Source organism: Lissotriton vulgaris, chromosome 5 (assembly GCF_964263255.1).
Source record: "Lissotriton vulgaris chromosome 5, aLisVul1.2, whole genome shotgun sequence".
NCBI classification, from domain to species: Eukaryota; Metazoa; Chordata; class Amphibia; order Caudata; family Salamandridae; genus Lissotriton; species Lissotriton vulgaris.
Genome location: NC_141693.1, coordinates 908,884,634 through 908,904,260, shown reverse-complemented (window position 1 = coordinate 908,904,260; position 19,627 = coordinate 908,884,634). Strand labels below are relative to the sequence as shown.

Below are 19,627 nucleotides of genomic sequence, written 5' to 3'. Positions count from 1 at the left end.
GATCTCCAGAACCACTCATCAGAACACTCCTGGGGCTGTGGAAGTTACAGAAGAAGGACTACCCTACTGTATGAAGGACTACCTTGCTGCCTGAGAAGGAAGACTGGACTTGCTTTCTTTCATCCTAGACTAACCAGAGTAACTCCAAGGGTCAGTTGGTTGACCTCCTGTGTGAGCTACAGGGCACAAGGAATTTTAAAGGCCTCCATGCAACTGCACAGCTGACTGATGCACCTGGACCGCCTGGACGTGCAATGGGACCTGACTGAAACCTGCTGGCGAGCGTCCTTGACTCCAAAGATGTACCCCCCTAGGTCCTGGACCCTTGCTTGGCATAAGAGTGCACGCTTCCTAAAGAAAACCCTGAAGTTTGGGCTCCCCACGAACGCAAACGGGCTTATTCGTGCCAAAACTCTGCTGCCCATGACAACTGCCAATGTGAAGCTTTGGTAAAACCTGTTCTTCCCTCCAACAGTGACAGTCTGTGGCAACTTGCAAAGCAAGTTTTGCACTTTGGAATACAGTAGTAGCAGCCTGCGATGACTGCCAGTTAAAATCTAAAGCAATGGCGTCCAGTTCTACGTGCTTCTGTGGTGACTGTATGTGATGCCTTATTACAAGGCTTTCATAATTCTTCTTGACGCTTTATAATGCACTACCATTCTATTGACTTCTCTCGAGCCGCATAACGGTTTGAGGAAGTACTGTGTGTCTACCACATTTTGGGTAAGTTTATCGGCTATCATTAGCATCCTTTTCTTTTTCTACTACTGGATTTGTCTTGAATACCGAGCTCTGTTTTTACTATTTATTTAACAGTTCTCCTGAACCGCTTGTGTCTTATATTGAGGACGTTCTGTGTCTCTATCCGATTTTGGGTAAGTTCATCTGTTGGCCTCTCATATAATCTGCCTCTATTCCTTTTAACAGTCTTTTGAGCTTTTGAGCTCCGTTAAATTTTGTCCCTTGGATTCCTCTACTTTTCACTTTAGATATCTTTCCCGGTGATTCTCTTTTATAAGTCACACGATTAATGATTTATTTCTGCCCTGTGATTTGTTTTACTGTGGGCTTCTCTCCTTATTCACCTTTCTTTCTCTAGTAGGGTTCCTGCAGGTCACTCCACTGTGGTGTCCCCCCTAGTCCGCATATTGAGATTCACTGAGCATTCAGTTCAGTGTTCTCCTATTGGTTAGATCAATATATTGTTTATTTATTTTTCCAGATTTTTCCCCCCATTATTATTATCAGAATCCGGGCTGTGATTCCTGAATATAGTATTAGAGTTCCCCCCGACCCCTGATACGTTTTCTCCTGGTAGAATACGAGTTTCTTTATTGCTTACCTTCCCAAGGATTGCGTAAGAGGCAAGTACCATCCTATATATTGAGCTTGTTATTTACTTTTAATTTTCTCCCTGCACCATTCTTTTAATGTTATCTTTTCCTGTTTTATTGATAAGTACTTTATACTCCTTGGCTTCTGCCTAGTCTTGACCTACATTTTTTCTTAAATTTGACTCACTCTTTCAAACCAACTTTGAATGTAGGATTATTATTGAAGTCCTAGGGTTTCCTAGTTTGAGGTTAAACCCTCAAGTATGTATCATGTCATCTCTGTTTTTTATGTAGCCTATTCACTTTCTGTCACGTGGGTAGTTTTTCAGTTTGAATCTTCCACATTCTCATCTTATCCTTTCACTGTGGTGTGATTTGGTTTGTTACAAACACTGGTCTCAAAAGGCATTATCTTGTCTTTCAATTATTATTTTAAGCACTCTTTCAACTCACTGTATCAAGTTTTTCTTTTCCTTTTCCATTTGCGGTGTCCATATTTCAGATCAGTTCTTGGATTTTACTATGAACACCATTTCCTGAATTATTATTCTGTGAATTCACCCAGATCTATGACAGGTCTCATTGACTTCTGAATGTAGACAGCGCCCTGATGAAGCTTATGGTTCACCCCTTCTATCACATTGTGACTGCCAAAACGTGGGTCAGCGTACCTCTGTCTATATATATTGTACTGTTTTTATTAGAATAATTCTGTTTTTGACAAAAGAAAGTGTGCAAATATTTCTGTTGTATTACTCAAAAAAGGAGAAAAAGAATTTTTCTTGAATTTTCATATTCATGCTTGTACTTAGATCTGCACTTGATGTGAAGTATGATTGTATGTGAGTGTTAACTTTTTTATATGTCACTGTAGGTCTTTGTGTTTCTGATGTATGTAACTTATTGTCTCTTGTTTGTGTTACTGCAGAGCTCACAAAATCTTTGCATATAAATGTACATATTAATGTCATGAGATTTTTCTTATCAAACAAAACCTTTTCTATGGACAATGAATACATCGCTAAATAAACTGATCTGACTTATGGTGTTTGTAGTATGCTAGACGCATTGCTTTGTTAGTAAAGTATTGGAGAAGTTTGTTGCCCCTTCTTTTTTGTTTGAGCATCCTTCCTTGGATTCTTCTCCATAAATCTGTTATCTCAGGGACCCTCTTTTCTACTGTGAATGTATGTGATGCCTGGCCTGCTATTTAGCCCACATAGACGACTGTCCACAAAGCTGAGACTCCTCCTTGCAGTCTCCTTTAACGCAAATGGATCTCTTTGCAACGGCCTCGGAGGTGAATCTGGTCCCTGTATCTGACCCAAGCTCGATTGCAGTTGGCCTGAACTTGTGACTTCCCCGGTCTAGCACGATCTGATGACCGCGAGTGGCACTTTGACCTTATAGGTGCTATTCTCACTTAAACCTTTAAAACTGAATAGCTCTGGTTCTACTGATTGAATGTTTGTCATTCTAGCATCTTTTTTTCATAAAAATGTACTGTATATTTCTGAAATTGGTTTGATGTTTTTCTTGTATTGTGTTTTTACTATATTACTGTTTGTGTGCTGCATAAATTCTTTACACATTGCCTCTAAGTTAAGCCTGACTCCTTTTGTGTCTAGCTACCAGAGAAATAAGCATGGAGCACTTTTGGGGTTCACCCTGATCCCATCTCAACAAATAACTCTACAATTAAATTTATTTTCTACCAAATGTGAATCAATATTGAATTTCCAACTCTGTCTAAAGAAAAGGTAAAGAATGAATTCAAAGTTTAATTTCACTTGTTATTAAAATCTAGTTTAGTGGTGTAGATTTCTGAGCAGTGTACTGGAAATCCTACTTTTAAATAGTATAGTGCTATATGAGAACAAATTGGATTACAACCAGTTTGTCTGGTGGACCCACTCTAAACAATGGATTACGCAGTCTGGGGTTGGAGTAAATTACTGGCCCAAAGACAACAGTTCTGCCTCGGGGAGCAGGAAGGTTTAAGTTGTGTCAGCAATTACCGCTTAACATGGATGGGTTATCTGAGAGGGGAGGGGAATATATTGTAATTCAAAAGGCTACCAGAACAGCTCTTCTGAAGTTTAGATTGCAAACATCAGTCTCCGGCACTGACACCATTAATTCACTCAGATATTTCTCTGAGCGCCCTGCAGGAGGAAAATCTAGTTCTAGGGAAGGTGAAGAGAACTAATTTCAGTTCTGATGACTGAAAGGGAATACCACACTCCTGCAGTGGGTAAAAGGATCAGGCAAGCTTGAATACGGGACTGTGAGAAGGTTTGCAGTCTGGAAAGGAAATGCTACTGAAAGAGAAGGGCTTTCTTGTAAAAGTTGCCAGGATTGGATGTAGAGATTTCCCCAGTACACAGAATAAGAAGGGTTCATTGAAAACCAGACAAGTAAAGTCCAAAGAAACAAACTTTCATCCATGTCACCTGCTTTATCATGGCCATCTTAAAATTGCACCTTGCTCCTGGTCTCTTATGAGCATTGACTCAATTGGCGTACTGATTTGTCTTGAAGCTTTTTGCTTTAAAAATTGAAACATTCATATACTTTTTCTTAATTTTCTAACTATCTTTGGAATTTGTTTAGGTTGTGTTCTTAACTTTAAAATTGTTTGGTACTTGAATGCAGCACACATTGCTCTAGGGAACCCCCTGCTGATAGTGCCAGTGATGACAGGGATTGGGATGCGATTCACCAAAAAGGTGTTATGAGCTGACCAGAGTGTGCTTCTTATGTTTGTGTGGGAAACCTGCCGCGCTATTTACAAATCCACTTTTTGACACCGAAGCATTCACGAAGAGGTCCACAGTGCAAACAGGTGACAACTTCTAGCATGGCAACATGATTCACTGATATGCAATATAAAGTAAAATAAAGGAACTAAGGCACTGAAATTGTGTCATATATTTGTTGCATCTTACCCTGGAGCCAGACCATCCTAAGAGTGCATAAGCATATTGTTCACGTGGGCATATCACCAGATCCACACGTACAGCTTTCCACTTTCTATTTTCTCTTCCTTGGGATTCCTCGCACCTGTTGACTTCCGCCCTTTGTTTGTGCAATTTCAGAATTGCAAAACATTTCTGAAAATTGTCGAGTCCGTCCACTTTTTTACTTTGTGGTTTGGTTTCATCAATAGTTGATTCGACAATAGTATAGTAAATGAGTAGATCCTAAAAATGGTAAACTCATTGAAATCAAAAGCATGTTCTTGTCATGGTGCATTTGCGTTATGCATATCTGCAAGGCAATTAGGTCAACTGTTTCGTAAAGCAATACATGTTTTTCTCTTCACGTTTATCTTCTGGTTTTAACAAAACATTTTGAACATTTAAAGGCAATCTACATGACTTTAAAAGCGTTAGAGGTGCACAGCTAAATACTACTAGCCCCATAGCATGATCTCAGATAAGACAATACATTATTGTACATAAATAATCGATGCTTTCTCATATATGCCCGTCTCCTCAAATAAAAAATGCAAATTGTGGTTACTCATGACACATAAATGCCTATCTCATAATAAAACACTTGAGCTCAAATATATGTATTAGGTCTGGTATTTGTACTTCTGATTTACCCGCTCCAGCATACATTTTGGAAGTTGTATTCCTTTTCGACTGCAGCACACACCACCGAAGAGCATCCAGGAAATGACACAGGTGCAATCACCTGTGGAGCAGTTTGTCGGTTAAGGAAGTCCTAGGATCCCAGCACTGGATAGTATTGCCCAATTGGAACATAAGTGAATTGCGGAGGAGGATTTACTCAAGGCCCAGGACCTCTTAGGCCTCAAAAGGAATTCGAGCAGGACAGTTTTGTGAGTTGATGCTCCTCCATTTCACTTCAAGAAGGATAGATAAGAAGACAAGGATTCTCTAAAGGGACGGAACACGCCTTGTCAGAGATTACATATTTATCTGGCTATACAGTTACAAGACATTAGAAGCCTTGAAAAAGCCCTGGTCGACTTGAGCGAACGGGCGAAACACGTGTCGGATGACATCCTTTGTTCAATATGATGTTGAATCGCCTGAATTATTTGAATCCTGTCAAAAAGTTTATTTGAAAATAAATATACAAAGCTGCTTTCAAAAACAGGATTTGAATCCTTGTCTTCTTATCTATCCTTCTTGAACTGAAATGGAGGAGCATCAACTCACAAAACTGTCCTGAATCACCTGTGGAGCCACTGGACAAAATGGTATTACTCCTCGTGCTGGTGCAAAGCAGAAGAATGGAAAGGCTGTTCTGATGCACTGTCAATAATTTTGGCTTGAGTTCTTTACGAATTGCTTTGGTCCATAACAATTTGCATTGTCCCCTCATTGAGAACAGGCTTGAAGACGATGACATGGACCCATGGAATGAAGTGCCAACAAGATGTATTTACATTTGTTTGTGGCCTAATTAGAAGAGAACAATACACAACAAGGCAGGTATCTTTTGTTGATTAAGCAGATGTGTCCTAACAAGAAATGCTTTTTTTGTCAATCACAATCACTGAGAAAAGTGCGTAGTCCTTTGCAGAAAAAAGAGCATATATGCCAAACAATGACTAGGCTGGCAGAGGTGGGGTTGTCGGGTGCGATTCTGGCCTGGCTGTCTTCGTTTTTGTCTGAGCGGTCGCAGCAAGTTTGGCTGCCCCCATTTGCCTCATCACCTAAGAAGCTCACCACCGGGGTACCACAGGGCTCGACGCTAAGCCCACTGCTGTTCAACGTCTATATGACCCCGTTGATTTATTTGGCTGAGCAGTGGGGAGCCAAAATAATGTCATACGCTGATGATACGCAGCTGTTGTTCACTTGGCCTAAGGACTGCTTAGACGCCCAGGCTGTCTGTTCTTGTTTGACCCATGTTTTCCGATGGCTTGTCTCAGCCCAGCTCAAATGTAACGAGGACAAGTCAGAGCTACTATTTTATGGCAATTTTCCGGCCAATTTTAGGGAGCTTATTTGGCCAACTAATTTGGCATGTCCTAGCTATCACGGAGGCCCGGCCAAAAACCTGGGGGTCTGGTTTGGACAGGATCTTAAGTTTGAAGCTCATCTAAAAAAACTTACTGCGACCTGTTTTGCGACCCTCAAGTCACTCAAGAGATTCCTTCCACTTCTCCACAGGGAGGCGAAGGAGACTGTTTTGCGTGCTTTGATCTTGTCAAGGCTCGATTATGCCAATGCCCTCTACAGTGGTCTCCCTAAATACCTTATAAAGCGATTGCAGATCATTCAGAACGCGGCCGTGCGACTTTTGTTCCATCTTCCACGAAGAACTAGTGCACGTGCCCATCTTCGAGAGCTCCACTGGCTCCCAGTGGCACATCGCATTATGTTCAAATCATTGGTTCTGGCCTTTCGGGCCCTGCATCAGCAAGGCCCACAATATTTGCACAAGAGGTTTATTTTTTATACTCCTCATCGTGCCCTTCGATCGGCCAATCTCCGTCTGATGTCTATGCCTAAAGTCAGATATGCGAGACTGGGTGGTCAGTCAATTTCTGTCCAAACAGCACGGGCCTGGAATGCCTTACCGCTTTTTCTGAGATCATCAACTACACTAGCAGGATTCAAGAAAGGGCTAAAAACCCATCTTTTTAATCTCAGTATTTAGTTTTCTGTTTCTTTCTTTTCTGGATTGGGTCAGCTTAGTGCTCACATATCGCGCCAGGATACTTTGTAGTAGCAGAGCGCGTAATAAAATGTTTTATAACATAACATAACATAACATGTATCAGCTGATCCCATGGCTCTTCTAGTCTGTTTTATCTGCCACGGGCATCCAATAACTGCTGTTTCCCTGATGACCTATTTGAGACTTTACATGTCACTTGAAACAAGAAGAGAATACATCCTAGGGCAGGAATGAGGCCAAGGATTATGGTAATGTGGTATTATGGTATTATATTGTATTGTATTGCAGCAGTTATATTGTATTGTATTGTAATTTTATTTATATACCACTTACTACCCCTGACGAGGCATCAAAGAGCTTTTTCGGCGAGTAGCACGCTACTCCGGAATCCATAAAGGATTAGTGTTGAATTAGTATAGTGAAATATGAAATCAATTTCAGTGATGGATATTAATCAGTTATTTGGAGTGAGAAGGAGAGCGGAGGAATAGAAGAGAGAAAAAAAGTTTAGCATTTATATAGCCCTTGCTAACCCTAATGGGGTGTTGAAGCACCTTTTTTGGCGCCTAGCACTCTATTACGAAACCCATAAAGGATTAGTGTTGAAAATTAGTATAGTGAAATATGAAACTAATTTGAGTGGTGGATATGTTATTCAGTTATTTAGATAGAGAAGGGTAGTGGTGGGATAGAAGAGGGAAAGAGGTTTGCATTTATATAGCGCTTGCTACCCCTGATAGGGGGTTTTGAAGCGCTTTTTTGGCAAGTAGCACGCTACTCCGGAACCCATAAGGATTACTGTGGAATTAGTATGGTGAAATAAGAAATTTGAGAAGTGAAGATGTTAGTCTGTTAATTTGATTGAAAATGATAGTGAAGGGATAGAACAGTGAAGGATTTACACTTTTTTTGGGAGGTCATAGCATTAGGAAGATGCTTTGGGATGAGTAAAAAGGGGGTGTGGAGGGAAAGAGTCAGAGGGAAGAGTTTAGAAAGGCTTGTTTTGGGGTATCAGTATAGTAAACGAGGTGTCAGATGATGCAAGGAGGGCTAGAGTATGGGAGAGTCTAGAAAGGGTTACTTTGGAATCATAGTAGTGGTACGGGGTTTGGGATAAATGAGAGAGTGTATGTAGAGGATATATTGATAGAGTTATAGGATTGGAAATAGGGTTGTGCATTGGAAAGAGTAGTAGGAAGAAGTTTGAGATGAATCAGGAAGTTGGGATAGAACATATATTAAGCAAAGTAAAGGGTGAGAAATAGGATGGTGCATTGGATATGCTGAATTGGAAGAAAGTGATAAATATATAGATCAATAAGTACATGGAAAGCACTTAGATGCATAAAGGAGGTATGTGTATGTGGATTAAAGATATTGATAGAGGTATAGGATGAGAAATAGGGTAGTGCATTGGATATGCTTTTTTAGGAGAAAAGTAATAAATATATAGATCCAAGTACATGGAAGGCATGTAGATGCATAAAGGAAGTAAAAAGATGCATTAGATAAACTCTAGTTTTCAAGTGTTATTTTACTTTAAAAATGTAGTTGTATTTATTTTTTAATAACATAATTATTCTACATGTTAAAGCAATATACAAAGATAGGTACATATCTATAGTAAAATAAATGGTTTTATGCAGAGGGATATGCTGTAAATTTCTGTTTACGTATGGTGCTTATGTGAGGAAGAGCCAATTCTTGAGTAGTTTTCTGAAGGTAAGGTGGTAGTCCATGGATCTTATGTTGGGGGGTAAAGAGTTCCATACTTTGGCTGCTTGAACAGAGAAGGACGTGCCACCTGTGGTTTTTTTCTTGTATCTTGGGAGTTTGAGGCCAGGTGCCACTTTAGAGCAGAGGTTCCTTTGTTGAATGTGTTTGGTGATTTTAGTCCTGATGAACAGCGGTCCCATTCCATGTATTGCTTTGTGGGTGATACAAAGCAGCTTAAACGTTGATCTTCTGGCAACCTGTAATAAATGCAGGGCTTTCAAGGCAGGTGAGATGTTGTCTTGCGGTTTGGTATGTAAGAGTAGTCTGGCAGCGAGTTCTGAATCTGTTGTAGTCTTTTCAAGGTTGTTAAAGATGATCCATGGTGGAGGCTATTGGCGTATTCGAGTTTGGACAGAACAATGGAGATGGTAGCTTTAACCTTGTGTGGAAATCCCAAATGGGGGACAATTAATTGCAGCTTTTTTATAGTGGCAAAGCTTGATCTTGCTAGTTTGTCCAATTGGGCATTCATTGATAGCTTGGAGTCCATGGTCATTCCGAGGTTCCTACTTCCTTCGATACTTTAGGCGGTAGTCCCAGTTCATCAGGCCAGGCGGCAAGTGGGTCATAATGTTTCCAATCGCCAAACGTGAGTATTTTTTGTTTTAGAGGCATTCAATTTGAGATAGCTCCAAGTCATCCACTGATCCACGGCTCTGAGACAACTGAAAATTGGAGAGTTTCCAATGTCTTTTGGGCATTCCAGTTGAAGGAGTATTTGTGTGTCATCTGCATAGTTATAGGGCCTCTAAATCTTCTTTTATAGGAGAATCCAAGGCATATACGAGCATTTTCCAGTACAGAGCTCCACTAATCAAGGAGCATTGTCTCATGCCTTTTCTGTCTGTTACCAGCTAATTTTGCCCCATACCATATGAGGAATCTGCAACTGAACTTGCAAATTGCAAATCAGGTTCTCCTCTTGACCCCTACCCCCCAGCCATCCTGAAAGTTGCTACGCCAGAGTGAATCCCTGCTCAATAAATCACTTGACAGGGCACTGGTTCCTTCTAGCTGGAAACAAGCTGTACTGCTGCCACTGCTTATGAAGCCCATCAGCCAACCCCAACGTTTTTGGCAAGTTTAGACCCATCTCACTCCTTCCTTTGGTTGCTATACCTCTTGAGAAAAGCATCAATAAGCAGCTATTAAACATTCTGGAATATAACATTCTGCTCCATGACTTGAAATCAGGATTCTGTATTAGTTACAACATGGAGACTGCCCTACTCGAAGTCTCGAAGTCTCTGAATGCATCAAAGTTAATTAAGATTTAAACACCCCGGTAATTGTAATGCTCCTGGATCTCTCCTCGGTATTCGATATGGTCTCTCACGCTATCCTGCTTCAGGGACTTGAAAAGATTGGTATTAGAGACCAAGCCCAACTATGCCTTAAATCCTACATAATCTGGCCCTTCCAGGCTGGTTTCCTTCCTCTCTTTACCTCAGAGGCAAACCCCTTTGAGTGTGGAGTCCCACAGGGCTTTGCTCTCAGTTCCACACTTTTTAGTATAGCTCTCATGCCCTGGCAAAATCTGACAAATCTTGGGGAGTGAGAGTTGTCTCCTATGCGGATGACACTCAACTCCTCCATGCTTTCCAAGAGAACGCATCAACATCCCAAACCTCTATCAATAAGATGTATTCACAGTGGCAGTGAAGAGCTAAGAAAACTGTTTTTAATGAGAATCCCAGCATCATCATGGAAAGACATAGATTTTTCACAAGCAAACAGTTCTAACATGAAACAATTGATAGATTTGTGGCAGAATTGGGGGTGTTAGCATCCACATGCGAATTTGTGGGTTGTAAATTGTTGCTACAGCAGAACTCAGGAAAGGTTTCAGTGTTGTAGAAATTCCACATTAAATGAAATACTGGAGATAGCTAGAGGCATCAAACGATCTGTATTCACATTTAAAGAAGTAGGTAGTTAAAAACAAGAACAAAACAAGCCAGCTTAATGTGTGAATGCAGTTGCATGTGAACCTAACTGGTCAGGTAGGATAGCCAAATCAAAAAAATCGGAAAAGGGATTAACTTGTTTTAGGTGTGGGTCTAAGGTTCACATATCTAATTTTAGCAATTGCCTAGCTGTGGGTAAAACATTCTTTAAATTCAGGAACACAGGTCACATTGCACGTGTAGGCAAGAATTTACAAAAAGTGATGTTGATGGAAACCCAACATGAGTTAATGGCAGTCAATACGGTAGATGAGGCAGATCTTTCAAATAAAGTCATGCAGTCAGTTAACATGTTGTCCACTTTCAAATTACTCTCTGACATGACTGTTGGTAGAGGTGGTGATCCTGTTTGCAAGGTTAAGATTGGAAATGTTGGAATGAGAATTACAGCGGATTCTGGCGTCTCTATCACTATAATGTCAGACAAACTCTACTGCACTGAATGGGTAAATATCAGTTTATTGGCTACTGACATTCGCACGATAGCGTTCAGGAAGGCAAGAAATTGAAATGTTGGATTATTTCCAAGAACAAATAAGATATGAGAACAGAACCATGCACACTAAGGTATATGTGGCAAAGAAGAAATACAATATCATGGGTTGGGGAGACCAGGGTAAGTTCGGAATCGTTTTCGAACTAGGTACCACACAGCCCAAATCCCAGTTGGAAAAAATAGTAATGGAATTTTGCTCTTTGCCTGATGTTTTGGAGAAACATCAAGTTATATTTGAGGCTAGGTTGGGAATAGTGAGGGGGTTTAGACATATTTACATTCTGAAACCTCAAGCGATCCATGTTACACACTATGTATGCAATGTTCCTTTAAGTATTAGAGGGTTATTTAAAGAACAGTTATGCAAGCTATGTTTTGAATGTGTCACTGAACCAGTAGACTCCTGGCAATGGGTTTCTCCCATAGTAGGGGCATTGAAAAACAGCTGTTGACTTCTGGCTTTGCGTGGACTTATGGTCCTTAAAAAGCATATACAAGTTGATTGTTTCCCACTGCTGAGAATCCAAGACATGTTGGCGCCATTGGGAGGAATGAGAATTTTTTCAATCATTGATCTCAGAGCCAGCTATCACTAGGTCGACCCTAGCAAAGATTTTCATTCCCTAACAACCTTCAACACAACAGTTTGGGCATTTCATGTTTTGTGCATGCCTATTGGCTTAACCTCAATGGTGTCTGTTTTTCAGAAATAATGTACCAAGTACTGGGTGAGGAGAGTGATGTGCAGCTTACCAGGATGACATTTTATATGCTCTGATTTTGTTCAGCCACAACTGGTCAAACGTAATAAAGTATTAACATTCCTGGAAGAATATGATGTAATAGTAAAGAGGGAAAAGTACAAGTTTATGATGGAGGAGGTGGCGTACCAGGGACATAAAATATCAGCTTAAGGCATAATGCCCAAGGAAGATTTCATATTGGCAATAGACAAATGCTCCCCACCAACTGATAAAGACCAGTTGAGATCGTTCCTTGGGTTATGTGAGTATTATTTCGGCTTTGTGCAAATCTTTTCTCTACAGACTGAACCTTTAAGAAAATTATTGAGGAGTGGAGCAAAGTTTGTCTGGGAGATGACACCAAGGGAATCATTTGATATACTCAAATCCCTCATCATAAAGACTCCAACCTTGCAGGCCTCAAGGATGATGTACCCTCTATACTGACAGTGGATGCCAGTGTGATGGTAAATGGGCAGTTCTCAGCCAGATTGTAGGAGGGAAGTAACACATGGTTGCCTTTGTGTCCAGGCGTCTTTCAATGGATGAGAAAACAGCACCATCAAAAAAGAAGCCCTGGTCTGTTTGTTGGGTGCACATCATTATGTGCCCCACACGTCTGGGGCAGAGAGTTTGTTGTAGTTATTCACAACAAACCATTGGTGTACTTATGGAATGAAAAAAGGTTGAGCAACACGAGTCACAGACTTATCCGTCTGTTATCCAAATTGTATAGATTCAACTTTAAAACTAGACACATTGTGGAAGGCAAGAATTGCAGGGTGGATTATCTCATTAGATTCCCAACATCTCACACTCACAGTGATGTAGTGTGTGAGGAAGAACAAATGGTGGAAGGGATGGTGGATGGTTTGTTTGAAGAAGTTAGTTCACGTTTGATTTGGAAGGATCTGGTATGCAAAGACAAATGTTAGGTGGTACTTAAAAAATACGCCAGACAGGGCTAGCCCAGAGAAGGGTTGATTGCCAGTGAAATAAGGCAGTACTTTGAAGTTAAGGATGAAGTGAGTGGGGAAGATTATCTGGTAATGAAAGGCTTTGTTCTGATTCCACTAAATAGCCTAAGATGCATATTGGTGAAACTGGCTCACAAATGGCATGTGGGCATCACTGACACGAGAAAAAGGTTGCATATATACTACTGGTGGTGAGGCATGGATAATAACGTTGAGGTGACCGTCCAAAGTTGTGAAGAATGTCATCAGGTGGAGAAGGCCATTTGCACCCATGATGTGCTGTTGTGTCCTGTAGAGTATGCTGAGCCTCCTTGGAGAAGTTGGGAATGGACTTTAGTGTGCCCATTGATGGAATTAATGAAGGGGATATATTTGTGTTAATAGAAGTTGATTATCACTCTAAATGGATTTTTTATAATTGTATGAGTGAATCCAACACGACAAGTGTGATATATTTTTTGAAGGAATTGTTCAGTGGGGAGCGAATCTCTGCATTTTAATCACAAATAATGGGGTACAATTTGTCTCAGAAAGGATAGTAGAGTTTTTGAAGAAAATAGGGTTCAATCACCTTACTACTACATTGTAGAGACTGCAAGAAAATGGAAAGATTAAGAGAATGAACAGGAGGTTCAAAGAGACTATGCAGATGGTGAATGCTGCCGGATTGTTGTTTCAGGATGCAGTTCCTGAAAGGGTTTGGTGCTGTCATAAAATCCCACATTCCACCACCGGTTTTGCTCCTTTTGTCCTGTTGAGGGGCAGGTATCCCTTCAATGAATGGTCCCCCAAATGGGTGGTAGAAGAAACAAGAGTAGATGAGAGTATCCCAAGCCCAAATCAAATAACAACAAGAGTAGAGGATTCCCAAGCCATGATCAAAATCAGATACAATGTATTTAAGAAGGTGAGGGATATAGAATGCTGTGTGGGGAAATGATTCAGAGTGAAGAGACCACAAAGGACAAGGAAGACCAATTTAAAATATTATCCTGAAACTAGAGTTGTTCAATTGTCTAGATATTACATCAGAGTGGAGAATGGGAAAGGGTGGAACAAAAAAGATGTGGCTAAGGTGAATGATGAAGGGATTGTGTCTATGACGATTGACTCAACTGCTCCTTTTGGAAAAAGGCCATCTTTTGAAAAATTGGGAGGAAGAGTTGAGATGTAAAGACTTCAATCTTCATTGTTGTGGGTCCAAGATTGAATAAGATTCCAAGTTCCGGGTGGGGCAAAGGCTCAAGTTTGAACACAGGTGAAGTTGGTTCACAGGATTTACATGATCTGGGGAAAAAAGCTGCTCCACCTTCTGTGGAAAGAAGTTGTCACAAAGTCACAACCCAGATTAAAAGACCTAACAGAAATGCAGGAAGATCAAAATATCAAAAATATTATACTGTGCCTTGATTAAGCCTATTTACTGCTCTTTTTTGAGTTATGTCAATGCATTTGGGTGTGTCCTGATAGGGCTGTTTTTATTTTTCTCTTATGGTTGTTTTGTGGTATTTTTGGATCTTATTGTATTTGGTTGTAAAAGGAGATGTGTTATGAGAAATATTAGGAAATGTCACTGAAAATCCATGTATTGGACTGATGTATTGTGTTCCTTAGAATATAATAACATTACATGTTGATATTGGCGTCGCTCGGAGTGTTCCACGCAAAGCAGTTACAGCTGACTGAGCATGGGGTGGCTGCGAAGAGTTGCCTGTGCTGACTTCTCTTAGCTGGAATAAAGTTATGTGTGTTGAACTTACTCCTGCTGTCCTGGCAGATCCTTCGAGGGACTCAACACTTAGATGAGGGCAGAATCGGTCATCCTGGCAGGATGGCTGGGGAGGGGCTGTACACAGTCTCTGCTATACTTCAATCAGATTTGCCTATAGCACACATAAAGGCACCTGACACAGGCCTGTCCTGCCTTTTGTCATCATAGACAGTTTGTAGCCTGGACCAGGGTAAGGAGACTTACTGATCAGCATTGGATTTTGAGGTAGGTTAGGGAATTCCCCCACACAAAGGCTGGCACTCGGCATAGAAGGAGGATCTCTAAAATCACTTAGAGAAGTCCTGTAGAGGATAGGACAGTCCTGCTGCCATTAGCACTGGCCTGCTACTTGAAGCACTGCCTTGCAGTCTAAAGACGGAAGCTTGACCCTGCTTGCCTTGATCCCAGGCTACCCAGAGTGAATCCACAGATCAGTTGGCTGACCTCCTGTGAGAACTATGGGGACTTAACAAGTTTCCAGAGGCCTCTCTGCAAGTACCCAGCTGACTAGCTACAGCTAGACCTGCCTGGACCTACAAAGCCCTGCTGCTGGCTCCTGTGTAAGTGAGTGCTGATTCCAAACAGGTGCCCCTAGATCCTGGACCATTGGCAGGCATTAGTGAGAGCTGTTCTCAAGAGAAATCCTAAAGTTTGGGCTCTATGCTAATGCAGTTAGTTCACTCAGAAACTGCCATCTGTGAAAACCAGCACTGCAAGACCTGTACTTCACACCACAGCAACAACCACCCACAACAACAGCCAAAGCACCGATTCGGCAGCAACCAGATCTTCGAGCTACAATGATGACCGTCTGCAACGCGTCACTTGCATTTGATGCTGAAAGCCTTATCTTACATGAATAGATATGTTTGTGCCCGGCTTCAGAAAGTAACGTTTCATTGGGACTAACTTGGTCCTTGCATCTGATCAGCTCTCCATAACATTTGGCCTGAACTTTTCCCAGTGGTCTAGAGTGATCTGGTAAACGCGATGGGCACTTTCTGTTTCTTGCTGCTATTTTGCCTACAAACCTTAAAATTAAATACTTCTGGTTTTACTGGCTGTATTTTTGTTGTTCTGGTGCCCCCTCCCCAGATGAAATCAGAGGGAAGCACCCACCCTCATGGGAGTTCTTATTCATAAGGCAGGTAAACCTAGAAAGACTATCAGCATTGGTGTGGTTAGTCCAAGTGCGATGTTCCACCGTAAACTCTATTCCCTGTAGCGAGATGGACTGCCTCAACAGTTTGCGATTCTAACCCTCATCTGCGTTAGCCATCAGAGGGGTCTTTAGTCTGTCTAGAACCTGAAAGTGAGTGCCAAACGTGTATGGTCTTCAATTTCTTCAGTGCCAGACCAGTGCAAAGTCTTCCCTTCCAACAGCCCTCTACCTCTGTTCCTGAGAAGTAGCCTTCTACTGATGAACACTGCAGGTTGACCCAAGCCCTCATCAATCATCACAGCCCCAATGCCATGCTTAGATGCTTCAATTTGGACAAACCTGTTTGCCATAGGGTTAAGCACAGGTTAAATTAGTGACTTTTGTGTTTCACCCTGAAAAGGATTGTGGTTGTTGCTTGAGTGGGGCCTCCACCTATCCGAACCAATAGCCCAGTTTCTTACACTATTTCATATATACATGCATAGAGATTGTAGTCAGCTATACCTGCAATTGCAGAAGGGGTCACAGCATTATGTTATCTTATGTTTTGGCTCTTATAATGCTTGCAGCTACTCCATGGAGGGTCCAGGCGCATGTCTAGGAGGTAGACTTACAGCTCAGGCGAGCTTATTTGAAGAAAAATGTCTTCAGCTTCTTCCTAAATATGCTCGGACACGGACAGCTCGAAGCTCCACCAGAAGTTCATTCCAGGCCATTGCGCCCAGATGGACAGGAGATGCCACCGGACTTCCGATTGAAGGCCCTTGGAAGGTTCACCATTAGCTTGTTAGAGGAACGAAGCTGCCTGGCAGGAGAGTAGAAACCAAATCAGGATTGGAGGTATGCCGGGGCATTGCAATTTAACACAGAGTGAACCATTACAGGGGCTTTGAACTTCACCCTAGCACCCACTGGCAGCCAGTGCAGATCGCCAAGATGTGACCTGACATTTGCCCACTTGGGAAGGTTAAGCAAGAGTCTGGCCATGGTAATCTGGATAAACTGAAGCAGGTAGGCGGTCTGACCGACATAAAGATTGTTGGCATAATCTATGTGGGAAGTAATCAAAACTTGGATGACAGTTTTCCTAGCGCTAATGGGGAGCAGTGGAAGGAACTTTTTAAGTGATTTCTAGATGCTGAAACATAAGCTCGATAGCCTTTTGATCTGAGGACCAAAACAGAGTTTGCCATCAAACCATATGCCCAAGTTTTTTACCGTACCGTCATAGGGTGAAGGCATTGTCATGTCATGGCATGTCTGAACACCAATTTTAGAGCCACAAAATTATCACTATTGCTCTGATTATCTAATAAAATTTGACACTTCATCTAAATTCATACAAACAAGCATTTTTTTAATTTCACTTTAACTATGTGGGAATAATAAGAAAACTCCCCCTCTCCTCCACCACCACCATACATATATACATCAGGGTGCAGGAACATTAATGACCAGAAAATAAATGGATGTTAATGTCTTTGTCTTACCTACCATATCAAAAATATGGCACATCATAGAGTAGAATAATAATAATAATGGCAATGACAACTTTGGTCGAAAATACAAAATGAAATACTTAGGGCCATATGTAGGTAAATTGCGAATACCGAATCCTTAATACCGAATTTTACCGAATCGGTATTAAGAATACGGTAACCGTGATGTATGTAAAAATTCGTTAAACATTACCGATTCGTTGCAATTCGGTATTAAATACCGAATCTGAACTAGTCGGTAATAAAAAATAAATACCGAAAGGCAATTACCGATTCGGTCTTACAGAATCCATTACCGAATTCGGAAATACCGAATCGGTAATTTAAAAAATCGCGTTTTGGTGAATCAGCCAATCCTGAGACACCCAATTACTTCCCAAACAGGAAGTTGCCACACCCAGCCAGGTGCACAGGGCCTGGAGCTCACTGTGAGGCAGGCAGGCAGGCAGGAGAGCTGAGGAGCCAGCAGCAACACAGCCACACAGCCACAAACAAGGCAGAAAAACAACAGAACAAGCATTGAAATGGCAAGCCAGGACAGGGAGAAGGAGGGAGATGATAGAAAAAGAAAACTCAAGTTCAGCGACAAGGAGCTTGAGATCCTGATCCAGGATGTCAGCCAAGATTACCACAAGCTGTTTGGAGCCCAGTCCCACCAAGTGCCAGAGTCACAGAAGAGGCAAATCTGGAGTGGCATTCGGGACAAGATCAATGCCATAGGTGTGACCCTGCGCACCATAGAGGACATCAGAAAGAGGTGGTACGACCACAGAAAAACAGCAAAACTGAGGATGGCAGAGAGACAGAGGCTGGCAGGCAAAACTGGAGGAGGAAAAAATCGAGCCCCAGTACCAACACCACTGGAACAGATGGTGGAGTCCACCATCCAGCCGGAGAGTGTGAGTGGCGTGGGAGACGCAGACAGCTCCGCCAGAGCAGCAAGAAAACAAGGTAAGAAGCATGCCCAGCATGCTGGGCAACCCCCTCACCAACCCCAATCCCCATAGTGGTAAAAGTGCTCCCACTCCACACCATGTCTTACTGGTTACCTGCAATGCATTCTGGGTGATGTAGTCAGTGTGAACTCATGATCAGGACAGTCAGGGCAGCAAACACAATAGCATGGTAAAAGAATTGGATAGGTCAGGACAACCACTGTGCACTGTAGGCATGTAGTTTAATGTAATGCCATTGCAGATAGAGCATTGAGTATATTTACATTTGTGTCATTACAGGCGAGTCATCTCGCAGTGCAGCTGAGGGCAGCAGAGGCAGGTCAGCCAGGCCAGAGGGGAGGCAACATGATGAAGACAGCATGCCTGCAGGGAACACCAGCTCTGTGCCATCACAGCCAGCCAATCCTCAACCACAGCCATCACCACAGCGCCAGGGAGGACCGCAATCCCCTCTCACTCAGTCACCACTGCGACGTTCACCAACACCACCACCACCACCACCACAGTCAGGCAGGAGGCATGCCGTGATCACCCTCCAGCAGATGGAGGAGTCGGAGGAGGAGGGCAGACAGGGCGAACAAAGTCCTATCGGAGATAGATCCAACAGGGAGCGGGCTGGTTCTGCATCCGAGGGCGCCCACATCTCATCACGCCGCAGGGCAAGGCCGGACAGTCCAGTGGCATCCGAGCAGGGTGACAGTGTGTTTGCTGGACTGGAAGGCAACATGCTGAAGGTCCAGTGCCTGCAATGGAGGGAGATGAAGTAAATTCACAGGGAGGTGGCAAACATAAACAGACATATACACAAGATGTAGAAGGGCATCAGTGCCATGGGTGAGAATTTGTGTGCCGGGATGGAGAGGGTAGCTACCTCGGTGGACAACCTCTGCAGCCAGCTGGAGCAGGACCGTGTTGGCAGGCGCCGGGAGAGACTGAGACTCCAGGACTATACCAAGTCGGTGAACCGGCTGGCCACTACGAAATCACTGATGTGTCGCAGGTCCATCGCCATGCAGGAGGGGATGGCGCATTGCAGCAGGGATGTGGCCAGGGGGATGGTGTCCATGACCTCAGTGCTAGAGCTCATGCAGAATGCCAAGGCGTCCAATATGGAAGGGAGGGGGGGCAGTGAGGAGGCTACCAGCCGTGGTAGCATTACACCCTCACCCACCGAGTGCAGGAGGCGTATTGGACGAAATGTGCCAGCACAGGAACAGTCCAACACAACAGACAGTGTCGATGGGGAACGTGCACGTGCAGCACGTGGACGCAAGAAATG

At 42.5% G+C, this 19,627-nt stretch overlaps 1 protein-coding gene across 2 annotated transcripts in view; it reads right to left on the bottom strand.

The window, feature by feature from the left end:
• The window catches only part of DNTT (DNA nucleotidylexotransferase), a 1,394,583-nt gene that overhangs the window by 232,916 nt on the left and 1,142,040 nt on the right, over positions 1–19,627 (bottom strand). For both annotated transcript variants that reach the window (XM_086922528.1, XM_086922529.1), the window contains exon 9: positions 4,286–4,540. In XM_086922528.1, the coding sequence (XP_086778654.1) occupies positions 4,286–4,540 (255 nt within the window). The remainder of the gene's footprint in view (positions 1–4,285; positions 4,541–19,627) is intronic.